At 37.6% G+C, this 19,049-nt stretch overlaps 1 protein-coding gene across 1 annotated transcript in view; it reads left to right on the top strand.

Annotated features, from left to right (window-relative positions):
- The window catches only part of WDR25 (WD repeat domain 25), a 689,023-nt gene that overhangs the window by 11,455 nt on the left and 658,519 nt on the right, over positions 1 to 19,049 (top strand). Inside the window, exon 2 of the mRNA XM_053697449.1 lies at positions 3,115 to 3,783. Coding sequence (XP_053553424.1) covers positions 3,136 to 3,783 — 648 coding nt within the window. The 5' untranslated portion in view covers positions 3,115 to 3,135. The remainder of the gene's footprint in view (positions 1 to 3,114; positions 3,784 to 19,049) is intronic.

Here is a 19,049-nt window from a genome sequence, read left to right as displayed (position 1 = left end):
GTAGGAGCGTAAATTAGGCTACATTGCATGCGCGAAGCGTGAACGCGCATCTTAGTTGAATAGAAGAGTAGCGGTCTAACGCAGGCGCAATAGGAACACGTGACGTATTGAAAAGGGGTTTGGTCCCCCCGGGGGGATTCAATAAATAGGAGAACAGATTTTGCTTTATCTGTCACTCAAAAAGCTTAGATGGCGGGCAAAGGATTACTACTTCGAGTGCACGGCTAGTAAGTTAAAATACAAGCTAAAAAACAAAAACTTAAAAAAATGATGAATTAACGTACATATTTTTTTCAATAACGGTTACTGCTGTGTTAACGGGACAGTGTGACTTTACATTCACTTTAAGTACTGGCAGAAAGTCTGCCAGTACTAAAATAAAAGGATTTCTTAAAAAAAAAAGTTTTTTATTTATTTTATACAGCAGTGATGGATCCCCCCTTAGCCCCCAACCTCCCTGATCCCCCCCATACAGCTCTCTTACCCTCCGCCCACTGCCTATTTTCCACCATCAGCTGTCTGCCAGTACCCAGTTTGCTCATAAACTATTGCCCAGTTTTCTCAAAACCCAATTATCTGAAGTGTAGCCGTTCCACCTCCCAGATCCCTTTAGAAAAATGTATTACCCTTTCTCTCCCACCCTCTCCCTTCTTCTACTTCCCCCTCTCTGGACTCAATGGAGCGTACACGCGCGCGCGCCCCGCGCACTACCGATCACTTGTGTGCTCTGCGGGACAGGATTCGGAAGTCCCTCCAATGATGGGCCGCCCACCTTCCTCCCTGCTACGGCTCCCTCCCACCAACGATCGGCACCATCGCTGGCCAAGGCAGAGAGGGCCACAGAGTGGCTTTCTCTGCATCGAATGCTTAAAAAAGGGTATTGCAGGATGCCTCAATATCGAGGCATCACTGCAATACCCTGAGAGCTGCTGGAAGCGATTGCAATTGTTTCCAGCGCTCATTTAGACCGAGGACGTACCAGGTACGTCCATTGTCACCCCAGAGACAGAACTTTTTTTCACTTTCTGCAATGAGATTTTTTTTAGTGAATATTTCTGCAGGTCATTTTTAAATAAAATACAATTGTAAATTTGTCAGTTACACTAAAGCACCAGATCAACTGCAATGTGTTGGTTAACTGGAGAATAAAGCAATATTTAAAGTTGTATAATCTAGTGCAGTTGTTGAAAACTGCATTGCAAATTTAGCTGCAGACAAAGTTATTGTAAAATGTCTCTTGAATGAATTTGTTTCCTTTTCTTTTATTCTAACATAGAAATGTAGTAATAAAAAAGGTGCATTGCTCATACGAACATCTTACATTCAGAGAAAAACAGCGTTGCAGACTGTGAAAAGCTAGGGAACGAGCTTGCAAAAATCTCAGCCAGACAACAATCAATGCACTGCTGCTTTGCAGCACTACTGCGTATTTGACTGTTGTCTTCAAACAGCACTTTGCTCTGGATGCACTGTGTTAAGGAAAACTTATACAATGCAGCCAGAGAACAGCTCTTTTTAAAAAGAACAGCCTAATGTGGAGTAGCACTGAAAATTTAAAGTGCTAACAGTTCCTGTTCTTTCTGCAGACATGCTGCATTTTCTGCGATGACATCTCAGATCCCTCTATGTTCTGCCTTGGGGATTGTCACTAACTGACAATTTTTGCAGGACGTACCTGGTACGTCCTTGGTCGTTAAGGGGTTAATAAAGGTTATGTTTTAGTATTAATGGTTGACACTATATTTGGGAATTGGATCACTATATCTCAGGATTTAATATGTTTTCATTGGGCTGACTCTTTGTCTCCTTAGTGGTACGTTTAAGGATGCTTTCTTTTTCTTGTTTTGATATTTTGTATCATAGCATCCAACATCCTCCTCTAACATATTGGTGGGTTTAGTTGATTGATTCTAACATTCTACTAATTTTACTTGAAATCACTCAATGGGGCATATAAACAGTAACATTTTCTTCCCTCTTTACATCTCTTTTTTTATCCCCTGAATCCCCTTAGCATTAAGTCTATGAACCCAGCTGTTTGTAAAAAAAGGCGGAGAACGACTGAATTAGAGGAAACTAAAATGTTAACTGGACAAAAAATACATTTGGTATGACAAAAACTATATAGAATGTGGGGACACTGATGTTCTTTATATGACACAAACGTAAGCTGACAAGAATACAGTAAATATGCTATGAACCAAATGTTTATCTTCACTATCTATTCTGTCCTTATTCATACATCTTCTTGTGTTTTAGTAATGTTAATAAATATCAGGAAAACCCCCCAATGTAAAGCTTGTTAGTAAAATGAAAGGTATCACTGCTTTCAGAAATTATTTTGCCATTTTGGTATCTAAATGACTGGACTAACATGGGATGGGTACTCCAATCAATATCACTTATCATTAAAGCACCATTATAGTGTAAGAATTACATGTTTTAATTCCTTAGATGATGTGATTTTAGCAAGAATGACCCTGCAAATTTGTGCAAACCCTAATCAAGAGCCACAGAGAATTGCTGGTCCTGAGTGGGAGCTGCCAGTGAGCCATTTAACAGTGGTAGGTGCCCAGCTGTGTTCTCTGTGCCTCCCAAGAGTTATTTGCAGGGGTTAAACACACAGAATAACATGGGTGCTAGTTTTAAAATTGTATGCTTTAAAGCAGGGATTGGAAACCTTGGCACTCCTGATATTTCAGAACTACATTATTATTATCAGTTATTTGTAGAGTGCCAAAAGATTCTGCAGCGCTAACATTACCCATGATGCTTAGGCACTCTGAAGTCCAGTTAAGCATCATGGGAATTGTAGTTCTGAAGCATCTGGAGGGCCAAAAATATTATCTTATTGTAAAAAGGCTATTACATTAGCTAGGGTATCTACAATCCTATATATAAATATCAACAGCGGTCTATTACTGTTTTGCATCTGCAGTATATAAAATGTTACTACTTTTTACATAATTGTCATATGTTATTTGATTGTATCACATTTTCATTAAGGGCAAAATATTCTGTAGTAAATTAGTGTTGCAAAAACTTACATTTCTTAAATGTATTTTCATATTGCTAACAGAAAAAGATTTAATACTGACATTTTCTTTTTCATAGACCCAGTTGTACTGACTCAGAATGAATTCATTGGTAGCATATGAGGATTCTGACTCAGATACTGAAAGTACAGAGGATGGCAACATTCCAACAAGAGAATGTGATACGCAAGGATCTACACATTATCGTAAGTTACAGTCTCAACCAAATCAGTTTAATCAAAGACTATTTTGTGAGAAACAAGTTAATCCAGGTTCTCTTGGGAAAAATGCAAATATCATGGACTCTGTGAAAAAAACCGAGAGCACTACTACCCAAGATACCTCAGGCAAACATATTTTACCCCTGGGAACTGTGAATGAATTGGCCTTGGTAAAATCCAACCTAAACACACAAAAGAGACCATCACGTGAAGTTGTATGTAGTCAAGGTGTTGTAAAACCTTATGTACCTAAACGACTGAGACAGGAACAACTTATGGCAAATGAGGAAGAATGCGGAACATCAAATCAGATGCATGTGGCTAGGAACAATGTGGCACAGAACATGTTCAGGACTTCTGATTATCTCAGACCGCACTTGTATTCACCATACAAATCATCTGAGGTACCTAGAAATCTAGTGTTCCAGATGTCTGAACACAAAGGAGCAGTCAACAGAGTCCAGTGGTGTCCAGTACAGCAGTATAGTCACTTGCTCCTCTCTGCCTCTATGGACTCAACTTTAAAGGTAATGACCCAACCATTTATTTTTATAATTAGTTAATAGTTGTTTCACTTAGTGGAAGAGCAATGTGTTGTTTAAAGTGTTGTGCTGCAGTGCATTATGGGTATTTATATCAAGAAAAGTGATTGGTTCATATGCAACTCCTGACTGGCTTTCTGTGTGTGTGTCCTGCTTAGAAAAATCTATGCATTGCAGCTCTTAAAGGGGCACTCTTCTCACATTTTTTTCATCCATGTAACCGAGTACCATGTAAACATTTCATAATAGGATGAGATTATCTAAAGAGATCTGTTAGCATTACCATGTTCTTCATAATGAGAGACAAATTTTACCTTGCAATATAGTGATCAAAAGATTAAATAAGCTCTTTAGAAATCGTTTGTATTAAGCACAAAGTCAAACTTGTTATTAAAATACGCATTAGAAATAGGATTAATAGTACCCATTAAATTCAGATTAAAAGAACATTTATCTTTACATTATGCAGTAAATTTTTATTTACATTGGGCCAGAAAAAAATCTTATTTATTGTACACAGTAAAAAATCATTTCATGCACAGCCGTTTCAAAATACTAAATTAAAGGGACATTCTACACTAGATTTGTCTTTGCATAAATGTTTTGGAGATGATCTATTTATATAGCCCACCTGGTAGTATTTTTGTAACAATGTGTAGTTTTGCTTATTTTTTTAAGAACATTGTGATCATTTTCAGGCTCTTAACCAAGCCCCACAGTGTGAGATGCTCTCTTATCAAGAAAGATTATTTAGAAAAAAGCTGTCAGTACCATGAGGTTTCTCACAGGATTCCAGAAAGGAAACATTTTCCGTGTCTCAATAAGGCCACAATGATATAAATCAGTGATGGGCAACTTCCTTGCACACAGGGGCCACAGATCAATATTTTAGAAGTCTTAAAGGGATATGAAGGCCAAAAATGTACTTTTGTGAATCAGACAGAGGAGGCCATTTTAAAAAACTTCCAATTTACTTTTATTATCAAATTTGCTTAATCCCATGATATTCTATTTGAAGAGATACCTAGATAGGTATCTGGAGCACTACATAGCAGGAAATACTGCTGCCATTTAATGCTCTTGCAAATGAGTAACATTCTTGCAGAACTGCAGCCATATAGTGATCCAAAAATGGTCTGGCTCCTAAGCATACGTCTCTGCTTTTCAACATAAAATAAAAATTGATGATAGAAGTAAATTAGAAACTTGTTTAAAATTGCGTGCTCTGTCTCAATCATGAAATAAAATTTTTGGGTTTCATATCCTTTTAAGGGCCACATATAAATTTATGGCTATTAAACAAATAATATAAAATGATATCATTATATAATAGATCAAGGTAAGTTTGCAGGGTACCCTTTGTCTGCTGTTCTTCCCTCCAGAGAGATCCTCTGAGTTGTGGTTATCCCAATGCACATATTTTTTTATGTCCCTTTAATATGATGTTAACTATGTTTTAGCTAGATTCTGTACCAAATGGACTTAAAGGGATACTAAACCCAATTTTTTTCTTTAATGATTCAGATAAAGCATGTCATTTAAAGGGACATTAAACCCAATTTTTTTCTTTTGTGATTCAGATAGAGCATGCAATTTTAAGCAACTTTCTATTTTACTCCTATTATCAAATTTTATTCCTTCTCTTGATATCTTTATTTGAAATGCAAGAATGTAAGTTTTGATGCCGGCCCATTTTTGGTGAATAACCTGGGTTATTCTTGCTGATTGGTGGATAAATTCATTCACCAATATAAAAGTGCTGTCCAGAGTACTGAAACAAAAAATAAGCTTAGATGCCTTATTTTTCAAATAAAGATAGCAAGTGAACGAAGAAAAACTGATAATAGGAGTAAATTAGAAAGTTGCTTAAAATTGCATGCTCTATCTGAATCACAAAAGAAAACATTTGTTTTCAGTGTCCCTTTAAAGCAACTTTATAATTTACGCCTATTATCAATTTTTCTTCGTTCTCTTGCTATCTTTATTTGAAAAGCAGGAATGTAAAGCTTAGGAGCCAGCCCATTTAAGGTTCAGCACCCTGGATAGGGCTTACTTATTGGTGGCTACATTTAGCCACCAATAAGCAAGCATAACCCAGGTTCTGAACCAAAAATGGGCCGGCTCCTAAGCTTTGGGTTTAGTATCCCTTTAAATTACTGTATTAAAACAATGAAAAACAACAACCTTTTAATATTATGGAAATGGAAGAATATTCTGCCTCACCAAATGAAAACATCACCAGCCGCCACTGATTTCTTGAGAAACAGCTTTCAAGCTAACATTTTGCATTCTAAAATTCTGATACTGTCACCAGAGGGGAGCGCTTTAGACCATTGTGCCCTAAGTTGTGTTCCCTGATTTTGTAGTGGCTCAGGATAGACAAATGCAGAATAGTATAGAAGACAAAAATGAGATTTTATTATTTGTTGGCTATTTATTTAGCAAAACAAATAACGAATCTAAACTCATTTTTAAGAAATTAATAAATGAAGAGGAAAGTCATTCATTAGTTCATATAGTTTCTCCATTTTGAAGATAGAGATAACTAAATTAAGTAATGAATGACTATGTTCAATTATTTAAATAGTAAAAATCCTATATTTCATTGTTTTTTCATGTTCATCACTTTTCACATTGATCCTCTAGGGGGAGCAGTGTACCACAAAATGACTTTTAGCAGAGTAACGCTTTAACTCTCACATATAACTCACTTATAAATAGGTCCAGAAAACATCTAGTACTGCATATATATATATAAATATTATAAATGAGTCTTAATGTTACTGCCTAGGTTTAGGTTTTGTGCTATTGGCTGCTCACTGCTGATTATTATTTACTGTAATAATTGTTATGAATAATAAGCCTAATTTATTTTTGCTGTTTAAATCAATACTGCAGTTACCAACTAGTGTCACCTAGAATTAGAGCCAGATTACAAGTCAAGCAATATTGATTACTTTGTGTTTGGACCTGCACAATCAGTATATTAAAAAAATGAATACAGAATAAACAGAATACTTGTTTTACGCATTAATGCTGTCTTAATTTACATTTGTTTCAGTTGTGAATTGTGCTGAATAAGGGGTTAATAGCAGGGGGTTTAGTGTTGGGGGTTGTAGTGGTTAGGGGTTAATAGTGGATATTTTTTATTTGAGTTGGGCTTGTGGCAGTTAAATAATAGTGGAGGGGGGTTTGCGTTGGTGTTTGTGGCGGTTAAAGGGTTTTAGTAGTGGGGATTGTGGCTGTTTAGGGGTTAAATCCGATAAAGGTTTGGTGGTTAGGTGATAAATGTGCGACAGGGGCATTAGTTAGGGAAGTAATTATTTATAGATTATTTTTTTTATGCCTTCTCTAGACAATGCACTAGCACAAAGTAATTGCATAATGAATGTTGCTCACTATATTATAGCAATGCAAAAAAAATAAAAAAATAAAAAAATCAACTAATAATGTTAATGAAAATACCTTTATTACCCATTCCCCAGCTTTGCACAACCAACATTGTTATATTAATATAACCTACAAGCCTCTAAATCTTTGTCTGTTTTTAAGCCCCGGCAGGCCGTCTCTTATCTCAGTGCTTTTTATTAGCTTTTCACAACAAGACAGTGCTAGTTCATGTGTGCCACATATTTAGCATTGTGCTCCCTCCTGTGGAGTTCTGCAGGTGTCAGCACTGATTGGCTCAAATGCAAGTTTGTAAATAGCACTGAGATAAGGGGTCAGTCTGCAGAGGCTTAGAAACAAGGTAATCACAGAGGTAAAAAGTATATTAATATAACAGTGGTGGTTATGCAAAACTGGGAAATGGCTAACAAAGGAATGATCTATTATTTTAAACAATAAAGATTTTCAAGTAGACTGTCCCTTTAAGTGTTTTGCAGGGTTACAAGCAAGCAGTTGTAGTGTAGGATAATAAAATTATCAAATATATAAGAACATTTTATTTTTGCATTATTATTACATCCCTTTACATTTTAAAAACGTGGTGACATATATTGTATAGTACTGCCTGTGTACAAATCTTTGACCAAGAAAAATGGAATTCTCAGTCGGTTCTTTAATTAAAGGCAAGGTAAACTTGCTTGCACTCGTTATCACATTTATCATTAACATCAAAATTTAGCATAAGTTTAATTCATCATTATTATTTATTTTATTTTTTTAACCCTCAAATCTTATTATTTACCTGCTGTCCTGCAACGATTCCTCGTCCGCCCGACTTTGCTACTAAATTGATTGACACTTGTTTCACCTTGTGGCGTCCAATCACCGCTTTCTCCATGTGGTGGTGAACACAGCTTATCCGACGTCATCGGACCGCACTGCGCATGCGCCTAACAAGTAACGTCTCGGTATTACACTTGGTAATCGCGAGGAAGCAATGCAGACGAGTCTGTCTATAGAAAGTATCGTAAGTTGCGCATGCGCATATAATTTTAGGTCCGTGAACGCGCAAAATTCTGACGTAGAGTGCGGGTGGGTTGGGTCTCTAAGATGAGAGCAGAAATATAGGAAGTAGCAGCGGGGAGGAGTAAAACAATAAACGGTACTTATATATTTTAATGATTATCAGGAAAATAAAACCGCAATTATGTAAAAGGACTTAGCGACTGCATTGCAAGGCTAAATAGAAAAGTAAACAACTTTTCAAACGTTGCAAACTTTACCTTGCCTTTAAGAGCTGAGTTCCAAGATATAGCAGTCTGTCTGCAGGGGTTAGCCTGATAAACTAAAGCTTGTGCACAAAAAAGAAAAGCACAAGACAGGAATCTGCATAGCTCATTAAATGTAACACTTGCTCTGAAAACAAATGATGCACAACCTATGTACTTACTGGATCTGTAAGCAGTAATGTGTATGAGAAGCTAAGTGAGATGAGCTCACCTGCCCTCTGCAGGTAATGCTAAGAATTGCGTGGCATTAGTAGGTTATATCCGTTAGTACTGAAGTTTATATATGAAACTGGAAAAGATTTGCTTTGAAAACTTACACCAGCTATATAGGGAAAATTCCAAGGACCTGATTATGTAAAACTCTTATATTAATATTAATCAGTGTTACAAGGTCCCTCATGGGATTCATTTGTTTACTTACTTTATATAGTATTCTAATATGGATTGATATTATTTAGAACTCCACGAGTAAAGGGACAAAAAGATCCAAACTGAAATATGCATGGGTGCATTTAAATTTTGTATAGAATACATTTTGCAATATAGTTCCATTAGCAAAAATGCTTCTAGTAAACGTTTTTACTGTTTTTCAGCTGCATACGCACATATGCTGTGAGGGCCTGTGCACCAGTATTTGAACACCACACCTTTTCAGAGAGTAAGTAGTGACTTATTGACACAAATGAAGACTTAAAGGGCCATGATACCCAAATGTTTAAACACTTGAAAGTGATGCAGCATAGCTGTAAAAAACTGACTAGAAAATATCACCTGAACATCTCTATGTAAAAAGATTTTTATTTTACCTCAAAATGTATTCAAACCCCATTGCAAAGAACTTTAAGCAGCAAATCATTATGTCTGTCCCGGGGCAGGCAAGGAAGTGAGCCTTGTGCACACTCATGTTATTTCCCTATTCAATTTAAGGAAATTTACTATGAAGTCTCATGAGAGTTAAGTAAAATCTCATGAGATCACAGTAAAAGAGTTTATGGCCTCGGTTGATGCTGATTGGCTGCTTTTCATTTCTTCATTTTTTTTTTTACCTGCAGCTGGGCAGCAGCTGAATTATAACTTTTTACACAGAACTTACTCTGCTGAGCTGAGGAGATTGTGAGGTAAAATATCTTCATTTTTTTTACATAGAGATGCTCAGGTGATATTTTCCTGTCAGCTTTTTAGAGTTATACTGCATCAGTTTCAAGTGATTTAGCATATTAGTATTATTTCCCTTTAATACACACCCCTGCCACCTCTCTGAGCTTGAAGACTGATGCATAGGCCCTGGCAGCATACAGTGGGTATTGAAAAGAATCACCCCCTTGAAAATAATCACTTTTTGTTGCTTTGTATCCTGAAATAAAGACAGACACAGTTTTTGTTTATCCTGTCGTAATTACTCAGTGCAACTTATAACATCCAAGTGAAAGATCTCTACACAGACTCAGTAACATATATTGAATCCACCCAGACAGGAAAGGAATGATCTGAATATGGGAAGGGGGGGTAAGATACAAATGTCAGGCCGACCTTATTAAATGTTATAGATTGAATGAAATAGTGTTTGTCTAACGACTCATAACATTGTAACAAGTCACCGCTACCATATAGTGTTGGCTGACTATTTTATGGATGGCCATTGAACTGTGTAATGTTCTCAGTAATTTATAGCTGCTCTACATTACTCCTTGTAATTGATGGAACCTTTTTAATCTTTATCAGCAAGTGATTTATTGAAGCATTTCTTATTGCCATTGAAGTTTGTAAAACTAAAGCACTTCTGTGAAATGTTCCCTTTGGTTGCTGATACAACATTTAGGCCCCATTTATCAAACTGTCAGCCATTTGTTGGAGCTTAATATTATGTCAAAGTACTCATATTATAATCAGTCACCCCATCTTCAGCCTCTCTTATTGGGGTTACTTGGGGATGGTTGAGTGTTATTCTGGAGCCATAATTTTTATTGAGGAAAATAAAATATAAATACAGATAAAATTGTATGAGGTACATGCAAGGCTACAAGTAGTGATATTATACATCATATTTATCAAGCAAGGCTTCAAATATTAAAGGGACAGTCTAGTCAAAATTAAACTTTCATGATTCAGATAGGGCATGCAATTTTAAACAACTTTCCAATTTACTTCTATTATCTAATTTGCTCAATTCTTTAGATATCCTTTGTTGAAGAAATAGCAATGCACATGTGAGAGCCAATCACACAAGGCCTCTAGGTGCAGCAACCAATCAGCAGCTACCGAGCATATCTAGATATGCTTTTCAGCAAGTGATATCAAGAGAATGAAGCAAATTAGATAATAGAAGTAAATTAGAAAGTTGTTTAAAATTACATGCTCTTTCTAAATCACGAAAGAAAAAAATTGGCTTTCATGTCCCTTTAACATCATATTTGACATATTGGAGTGTACCTGAATTAAAAGAGAGATTCTTCCTCATTATTATTATTTTCTGCCCTATCTATTATGTAGGTCGCTATTTGACCTTATTATTGCAGATTTACAAAATACAGAGGGTAACATTATAACAATACACGAAAACAAACAGATGTATCCTAAAACAAGATGATACTAGAGTGGTGTTATCTTTAGTATTAGAGGATACATCAACCAGAACTGGTCTCACGTGAGAGCAATATTACGGTGCTATTTAAACTTAAGAATTTCTAGTGGTCTATCTTGTCAAATCAAGGTGAGTTTAGGGGGGACTAAAGATTTTCCGGTATGTTTTAATGCCTTTTGAGGCAAGTCTGTTATTATACTACTTGTGTATAAAAGTAGTGGTTCAATGATCTTGTGCAGTGATGTTCATTTAATAGGAGTATGTTGACAGATTCTGTAAAGGTGTGCGTGAGTGCTTTTTAGTAAGCTGTGCAAGTATATATTGATATGTGTCACTAAATGTTTTATAGACTTTTTGTCTCCCTTACGGCTTCGGCCGCTAGCCCCAGAGGAGAGGCCCATGTTGATTTGTTATTGCATACCATAATGACACCATAATAACAGTAATAATATCTACTGTATCTTTCCATTTTAAGAAATGATTAGAAATCAAAATAAAGTATAAAGCAGGGCGTTATAACATTAAACTTGTGCCTTTAACGGTCTACCGGCAGCTTTATAGTACATTTATAGTGCTTATCTGTTCAGCCACAGGGTTTTACTAAGGCGCGTAGCATTTTGGGGTTTTCATCCGGCGGTTTGTGGTCTAAGGTAGTGTCCAAGGGACCGGCCAAGAACAGAGGCTCTAATGAGATTGAGTCCACAGCCGCCCGAGGCCCCCACCCAAGGCCCCGGAGCAGCTGCTCTGACCCTGGCTTCTGATTTAGATGTATAGGCAATCTTACTGTTCCATGAGGATCCCAGTGTTGCGTAGGTTTAGAAGAATTTGTTATAAGGGTGATTGGCATTGGTATCCAAGATTTTCATCTGCGTCCCATGTGGCTTCAGGTCCGTTACTGTCTTATGGCGAAGAGCAGTGACGTATTGATCTGGTATGTCCGTTTTTAATGGAATAGATGTCGCTTGAAGATGTTTCCAGTTCTTGTTCTCTGAATGCAGGTAAATGTCATTAAGTGTGATCCAAATTTAGTTGGTTGATGTACGGCTAGTCAGCTGGTCAAGTTCCGCGCTAAACTGCTTGTTGCGTGGTAAGGCATCCCTGGGCCCTAGGGGTAGACCGTTACTTGAGATCATGGGTTCTAGTGTTATTGGAGCCTTGTTATTGTGAGTGGTATTTTACTCATTAGAAGTTGTAGATCTAATTCTGAGGGGGCCTTATCGATTAACGGTTGGAATATTGCCTCCAGCCTAAGGAGTATTGGATCTTGCATGACGAAAAAGTTTTCAGCCCACGTGTTGACTGTATAGTGTGTTATTGCCCTTTTTCTGCGTGGCTATGTTATTCTGCAGTTTAGTCCTGTCAAGGAGAGTAATAAAACTTGTAGATGATTCACGGTGCTACCGTGGTTTTAAGATATGCTCAGTTCTGGTTAGAAACCCTGGAAGTCCGGCCGGGGTTGGGGGGGTTTTACGCTGCCTGTAAGGTCGCTGCTGCTACAGGCCTCAGTTGTCCTTTTCTGATTCTGGGGTCATTAATACAGTGAGTAGAATTATGTTGTAAAACACGAAATCAATCGTTCTAGCTTTGGATGCTGTGGTTATGGAGAGAAAATCAGCGGATTATAGTCTCCTCTCCTGGAGCTCTGGAAAGGTGCAACTACACCGAGCCTAATTTAGTTTTTATCTTAGCCTGGTTAAGTTATAATTTGTTCAACTAGTGTATTTGTGTCACTAATCGTATCATAAATAGCTTATGACAAAATGTCCTGGGGATGGAACTAATATTCCGTCTGAGCAGGGTAGCCTTACCCTGTATAATGAGCTCATCTAGTCTCGCAGCAAGGAACCACACCGTCATTGGCATGTTAAAACCTCTGCCATGCTACATTTTAACACCACCAAATTTTATATTGATATTGTGGGGATTAACCAGCCCTTTGCGGCCCCTGTACATTGTACTGTAATCCCTCTTTACTGCATTTCTGCATGTTGTGTGCCTTTCAAGCAGATCTGAAGAGTGACGTAGTGAAGCTAAAAGAGTTACCAGGATACCCAGTGTGCTAGGAGCCATTGATTATACGTGTGTTTGTAGAGAGAGGAACAGTAACAGAACTTTAAAGGGACATAAAACCCACAAATTTGATTTCATAATTCAGATAGAACATACGATTTAAAATAACTTTCCAATTTACTTATGTTATCTAATTTGCTTTGTTCTTTTGGTATCCTTTATTGAAAAGCATTCCTAGGTAGGCTTAGGAGCATCAATGCACTACTGGGAGCTAACTGCTGATTACTGACTGCACATATATGCCTCCTGTGATTGGCTCACCAGGGGCCCGATCCGATATGCAGCGTCGCCCGCAAAAGCCAGCGACGACGAAATTTGAGCTGGTTTGGTATCCTATATAAGGCGTAACCTAGAAGTTATGCCCGTATATTTCTGCCGTCGCCCGTAGTTTTTTGGGCCATAGGCAGGTTTACCAAATATCCAATATACAGCGTAAGGACTTACGTGGCGAAAATGGAGAAATCTTACTCCATTTTCACCTCGCCACAAAATGCAGCCGTAGTAAGCCTTACGCTGTCTATTGGAGCCCCGTAACTCCCTAAACTGCCTGCTAAATTAAACCTAACACCTAACGCATGCGCAATGTCTATCTACCTGTCAACCGCGATCTGCTAAATAAAACCTAACACCTAATGCATGCGCAATGTCTATCTACCTGTCAACCGCGATCCCCCGCCGCAATCCCTAATAAAGTTATTAACCCCTAAACCGCCGCTCCCAGACCCCGCCGCAACCTAATAAAGTTATTAACCCCTAAACCGCCGCTCCCGGACCCCGCCGCCAGCTTTTAAGTGCTGGTAAGGCAAAAGAGCTGTTAACTTTTTTAATTTAGAATATGGTAGGGAATTTTTTTTATTTGGGGGGGGCTTTATTATTTTATTAGGGGGCTTAGAATAGGTGTAATTAGCTTAAAAATCTTGTAATTATTTTTTTATTTTTTGTAATTTAGTGTTTGTTTTTTTTGTAATTTAGTTTAGTTTATTTAATTGTATTTTAGTTTAGATATTTGTAGTTTATTTAATTTATTGATAGTGTAGGTGTATTTGTAACTTAGGTTAGGATTTATTTTACAGGTACATTGGTAATTATTTTAACTAGGTAGCTATTAAATAGTTATTAACTATTTAATAGCTATTGTACCTAGTTAAAATAAATACCAAGTTACCTGTAAAATTAATATAAACCCTAAAATAGCTACAATGTAATTATTAATTACATTGTAGCTATCTTAGGGTTTATTTTATAGGTAAGTATTTAGATTTAAATAGGAATAGTTTAATTAATAATATTAATATTAATTAGATTTATTTTAATAAGAATTTAGTTAGGGGTGTTAGAGTTAGATAGGGTTATTATACTTAATATATATATAATATAATAACGATATTAACTATATTAACCCTAATATAATTAGGGTTGATATAGTTAATATATATAATATACTATCTATATTAACCCTAATATAATTAGGGTTAATATAGTTAATATAGGTGGCGGCGGTATAGGGGGATTAGATTAGGGGGTAATACATTTATTATAGGTGGCGGCGGTGTAGGGGGATTTAGCTTAGATGCAAAAGAGCTGTTTACTTTGTGACAATGCCCCGCCAAAAGCCCTTTTAAGGGCTGGTAAAAGAGCTGTTTCTTTGGGGCATGCCCCGCAAAAAGCCCTTTTAAGGGCTTTCAATAGAGCTGTTTACTTTGGGGTAATGTCACGCAAAAAGCCCTTTTCAGGGCTATTTGTAGGGTTAGACTTAGGTTTAGTGGTAGGGATAGTTTAGTATTTTAGGGGTTAATTAATTTAATATAGGCGGCGGCGGTATAGGGGGATTAGATTAGGGGTTAATGAATTTAAAATAGGTGGTGGCGGTATAGGGGGATTAGATTAGGGGTTAATGAATTTAAAATAGGTGGCGGCGGTATAGGGGGATTAGATTAGGGGTTAATGAATTTAAAATAGGTGGCGGTGGTGTAGGGGGATTAAATTAGGGGTTAATATTTTAAAAATAGATGGCGGCGGGGTAGGAGCTTACTTTAGGGGGGGTAGGTAAGGTAGATGGCGGCGGTATAGGGGGATTAGATTAGGGGTTAATGAATTTAAAATAGGTGGCGGCGGTATAGGGGGATTAGATTAGGGGTTAATGAATTTAAAATAGGTGGCGGCGGTGTAGGGGGATTAAATTAGGGGTTAATATTTTTAAAATAGATGGCGGCGGGGTAGGAGCTTACTTTAGGGGGGGTAGGTAAGGTAGATGGCGGCGGGGTAGGGGCTCACATTAGGGGGTTATAGATTTAATATAGCTGGCGGCGTGGTCCGGGAGCGGCGGTTTAGGGGTTAATAACTTTATTAGGTGGCGGCGGGGTCCGGGTGCGGCGGTTTAGGGGTTAATACATTTTTTATTGTTAGGATAGTGAGGGGGGATAGTGGATAGAGGGTTAGACGTGTCGGGCTATGTTAGGGAGGTGTGTTAGACAGTGCGGGTGATTTTATAACTTTAGTCAGGTTTTGTAGGCGCCGGCAGTTTCTAAAGTGCCGTAAGTCACTGGCGACTCCAGAAATTTGTACTTACGCAGATTTCTGGACATCGCTGGTTTGTCAGACTTACGGCACTTTAGCCTCTGACTGCACCGTATATAGGATAGCTCGAGTTGCGAGCTGAAACTTTGGGGGCGGCGGGGGTTACCTCGCTTGAGCCGCAAACTACGATCTTTATCGGATCGCGCCCCAGATGTGTTAAGCTAGCATTATTGCTCCTTCAACAAAGGATACCAAGAGGAACATTTGATAAGAGAGGTAAATCTGAAAGTTGTTTAAATTTATATGCTCTGTCGGAATTATGAAAGAAACATGTTTGGTTGCATGCCCCTTTAAATGTGTTCTGTTGAAACTCTTACATTCCTCCCAATTTTTGTTTTTCCACATTTAGAGCCCAATTCTCTAAAGCTCTTTGGCCTTCTATAAGATTGTTTTTCAGTATTACAAGATTTCTTAAAGGGACATTATACACATTTTTTTTCTTTTATGATTCAGATAGAGGATACAATTTTAAACAACATTCCAATTTACTTCTATTAGCTAATTAGCTTCATTTTTTAGATATCATTTGTTGAAGAAATAGCAATGCACATGAGTAAGCAAATCACATGAGGCATCTATGTGCAGCTACCAATAAGCAGCTACTGAGCCTATCTAGATATGCTTTTCAGCAAAGGATACCAAGAGAATGAAGTGAATTAGATAATAGAAGTAAATTGGAAAGTTGTTTAAAATTGTATGCTCTACCTGAATCATGAAAGAAAAAAAATGGGGTTTAATGTCCCTTTAAGGACTGTTTTAAAGGCACTTTTTAGCTTGGGAACTGTGTGTCTCATTAAAGGAAATTCATTAATATGCATTATGTTAAGGGGAGAATAAGCTGATGATTTCTCTCCATGCCTTAATATGGCATTGGAGCATTGATCGTATTCCCTTACCATATGAAGCCAAGTCACAGATCATTACAGAGAGTGACACTGTCTGTTTTTGCTGATGGTGAGAGGGAAGGAGGGATGTGGGTGGGCGGCCAAGCACAGGAGGTGGAAGGCAGGGGTGGGATTCCCTACACTTAGGCAAATGCTTAGAAAGGAAGAGGGGGGGATGGGTCCCTACTAGGGTTGCCACCTCGACCATGTTTTCCTGGACACTTATGAGTTACACATGCTGTAGGGTTTTGCATGGAGGAACATTTATTGTGCTGTTAATCAGCATTATTCATGTGATGTCCAGTGGCACAATACTTGTTCCGCCTAGCTTACCCTGCAGCATGCGTTACTCATAAGTATCCAGGAAAACTTGGCCGAGGTGGCAACCATAGTCCCTAAAAATATTGGTTGGAGGGGGAGCAAATTTGATGAAAAATGTAAATTGGAAAGTTGTTTAATATTGCATGCCCTATCTGAATAGTAGCTTCTCCTCTTTCAAATTAGGGCTCCCTTGTTAAGTTAGAGCATATCAGAGATAAGTGTTCACCTCACCCTTCAACCAAACTCTCTGCTAGCTGTTTTTGTCTGGTTATCTGCATTTTATGCAGGGATAAACCCATAGTTTAGATATGGGGCCCCATGTTCCTCTAATGGTTCAGATTCTAAAATATGGACACAACTACTAACAAAAAAAGTACATCTGCTTGTGGAAATGTCTTCATTGCATGTGCTTAGGTTAAATGGAGGAAGTCACCCTGGTGTTCTCACCACCCAATGAGTTTATTATTACAGTAACTTGCTATTGCTACCAGTTGTGAAGTTTATATATTGAATATGCTTTTGTTCCTGGTATATATGCACTACAAAGTCACACAGCTATTAGTACCTAGTAGTTATTTCTGTCTCTAGAATTCAAGAATGACTATGTGTTCCTAAAAACGCTTATTATGGTGCAAAATATCTTCGTTTCTATATTTATATTTTCTCTCTCCTCTTTAATCAATTACCTGCTCTAAGGTACAAAAGCAAACATTTCCTATAACACCTTCTTCATGGTAGAATTGGCTTTTTTTCTCTCTCTTAGTCCTACTGATGATAATACCACTATTGATAATGTATGTAATTTCGTTATAACAAAACTAGGAACCATAGTTTAACTGATTAATTATGCTCATGACTTGATTACAGATCTGCTTTTATCCTGACTTTTGGTTCTTACTAAAGCAGCCAGAGATTAGTATTATTTGTACTAATCCACTAATGAACAGCTGTTGAAAAGGAGGGTTGATTTACACAGCTACTTCATGGTCTTGCCTGTTGCTACTTACTGTAAGCTATAAAGGTGCATTAACCTCCATTAAGGGGTAGATTTATCAAAGCCATTCTCCTTTAATTCCGTCCAAAATAGCGCATACAAACTGATCGTCATATATATATAAGCACTCTTCGCCTATAATTGCGCAAATCTAAAAGAAACTTCTTTGCACTCCGCTTGCATTCGCCTAGGCGCACGGGCACGCTCCCGAGTGCAACAATATACATTAGTAATAGGCGTAATTTAACAGCCCGACCTACAAATACGCCTAGTTTCTTATTTATCATTGCTTTGCGCCGATAGGGAACTGAAATTTTGGCTTTAATTGCGTGTTGTATATTTCGCCATACAGACTGAGGCGAACACCATTATAATACATGATTTTACATCTTGTGATGCAGTACTTTCTTCTTTTAACTAATTTTTCAAAGGCTCAGCACCAAGAAGAGACTGTTATTGCCAGAAATTTGTGCTTCCACAGGCGCATATGGGTACCACCAGTTTTATATATATATATATATATATATATATATATATATATATCGATATAGTTATTTTTGCGCTCTTAAATTATCAACATATGGCAAAAACAGCACAGAAACATTAGATAATCTAAATATAAGCTAAATAGTTACCTAAAAAACGCTTTTTTAATAATCAAGACATGGTAGCATAAATATTTATAGGGATGTACTGTGATAAATAGGGAGTAAATAGGGAGTAAATGCTTTTTTCGACAGGCAAAATGTATCATTATTACGCCCCAGCTCGCCTGCGCAAAGTTACTTCTATTTTTCGGATAAATTCAGACGCACATGTGCGCTTCTCCGGAGGCGAGCTGGGGCGCAGTTACAGGCGAAGCACATACAGAGGCCTAGATTTGGAGTTCGGCGGTAAAAGGGCTGTTAACGCTCCGCGGGTTTTTTTCTGGCCGCACCATAAATTTAACTCTGGTATCGAGAGTTCAAACAAATGCTGCGTTAGGCTCCAAAAAAGGAGCGTAGAGCATATTTACCGCAAATGCAACTCTCGATACCAGAGTTGCTTACGGACGCGGCCGGCATCAAAAACGTGCTCGTGCACGATTCTCCCATAGGAAACAATGGGGCAGTTTGAGCTGAAAAAAAACCTAACACCTGCAAAAAAGC

Source organism: Bombina bombina, chromosome 1 (genome assembly GCF_027579735.1).
Source record: "Bombina bombina isolate aBomBom1 chromosome 1, aBomBom1.pri, whole genome shotgun sequence".
Classification (NCBI taxonomy): Eukaryota; Metazoa; Chordata; class Amphibia; order Anura; family Bombinatoridae; genus Bombina; species Bombina bombina.
This window is presented reverse-complemented; position numbering and strand designations above follow the sequence as displayed.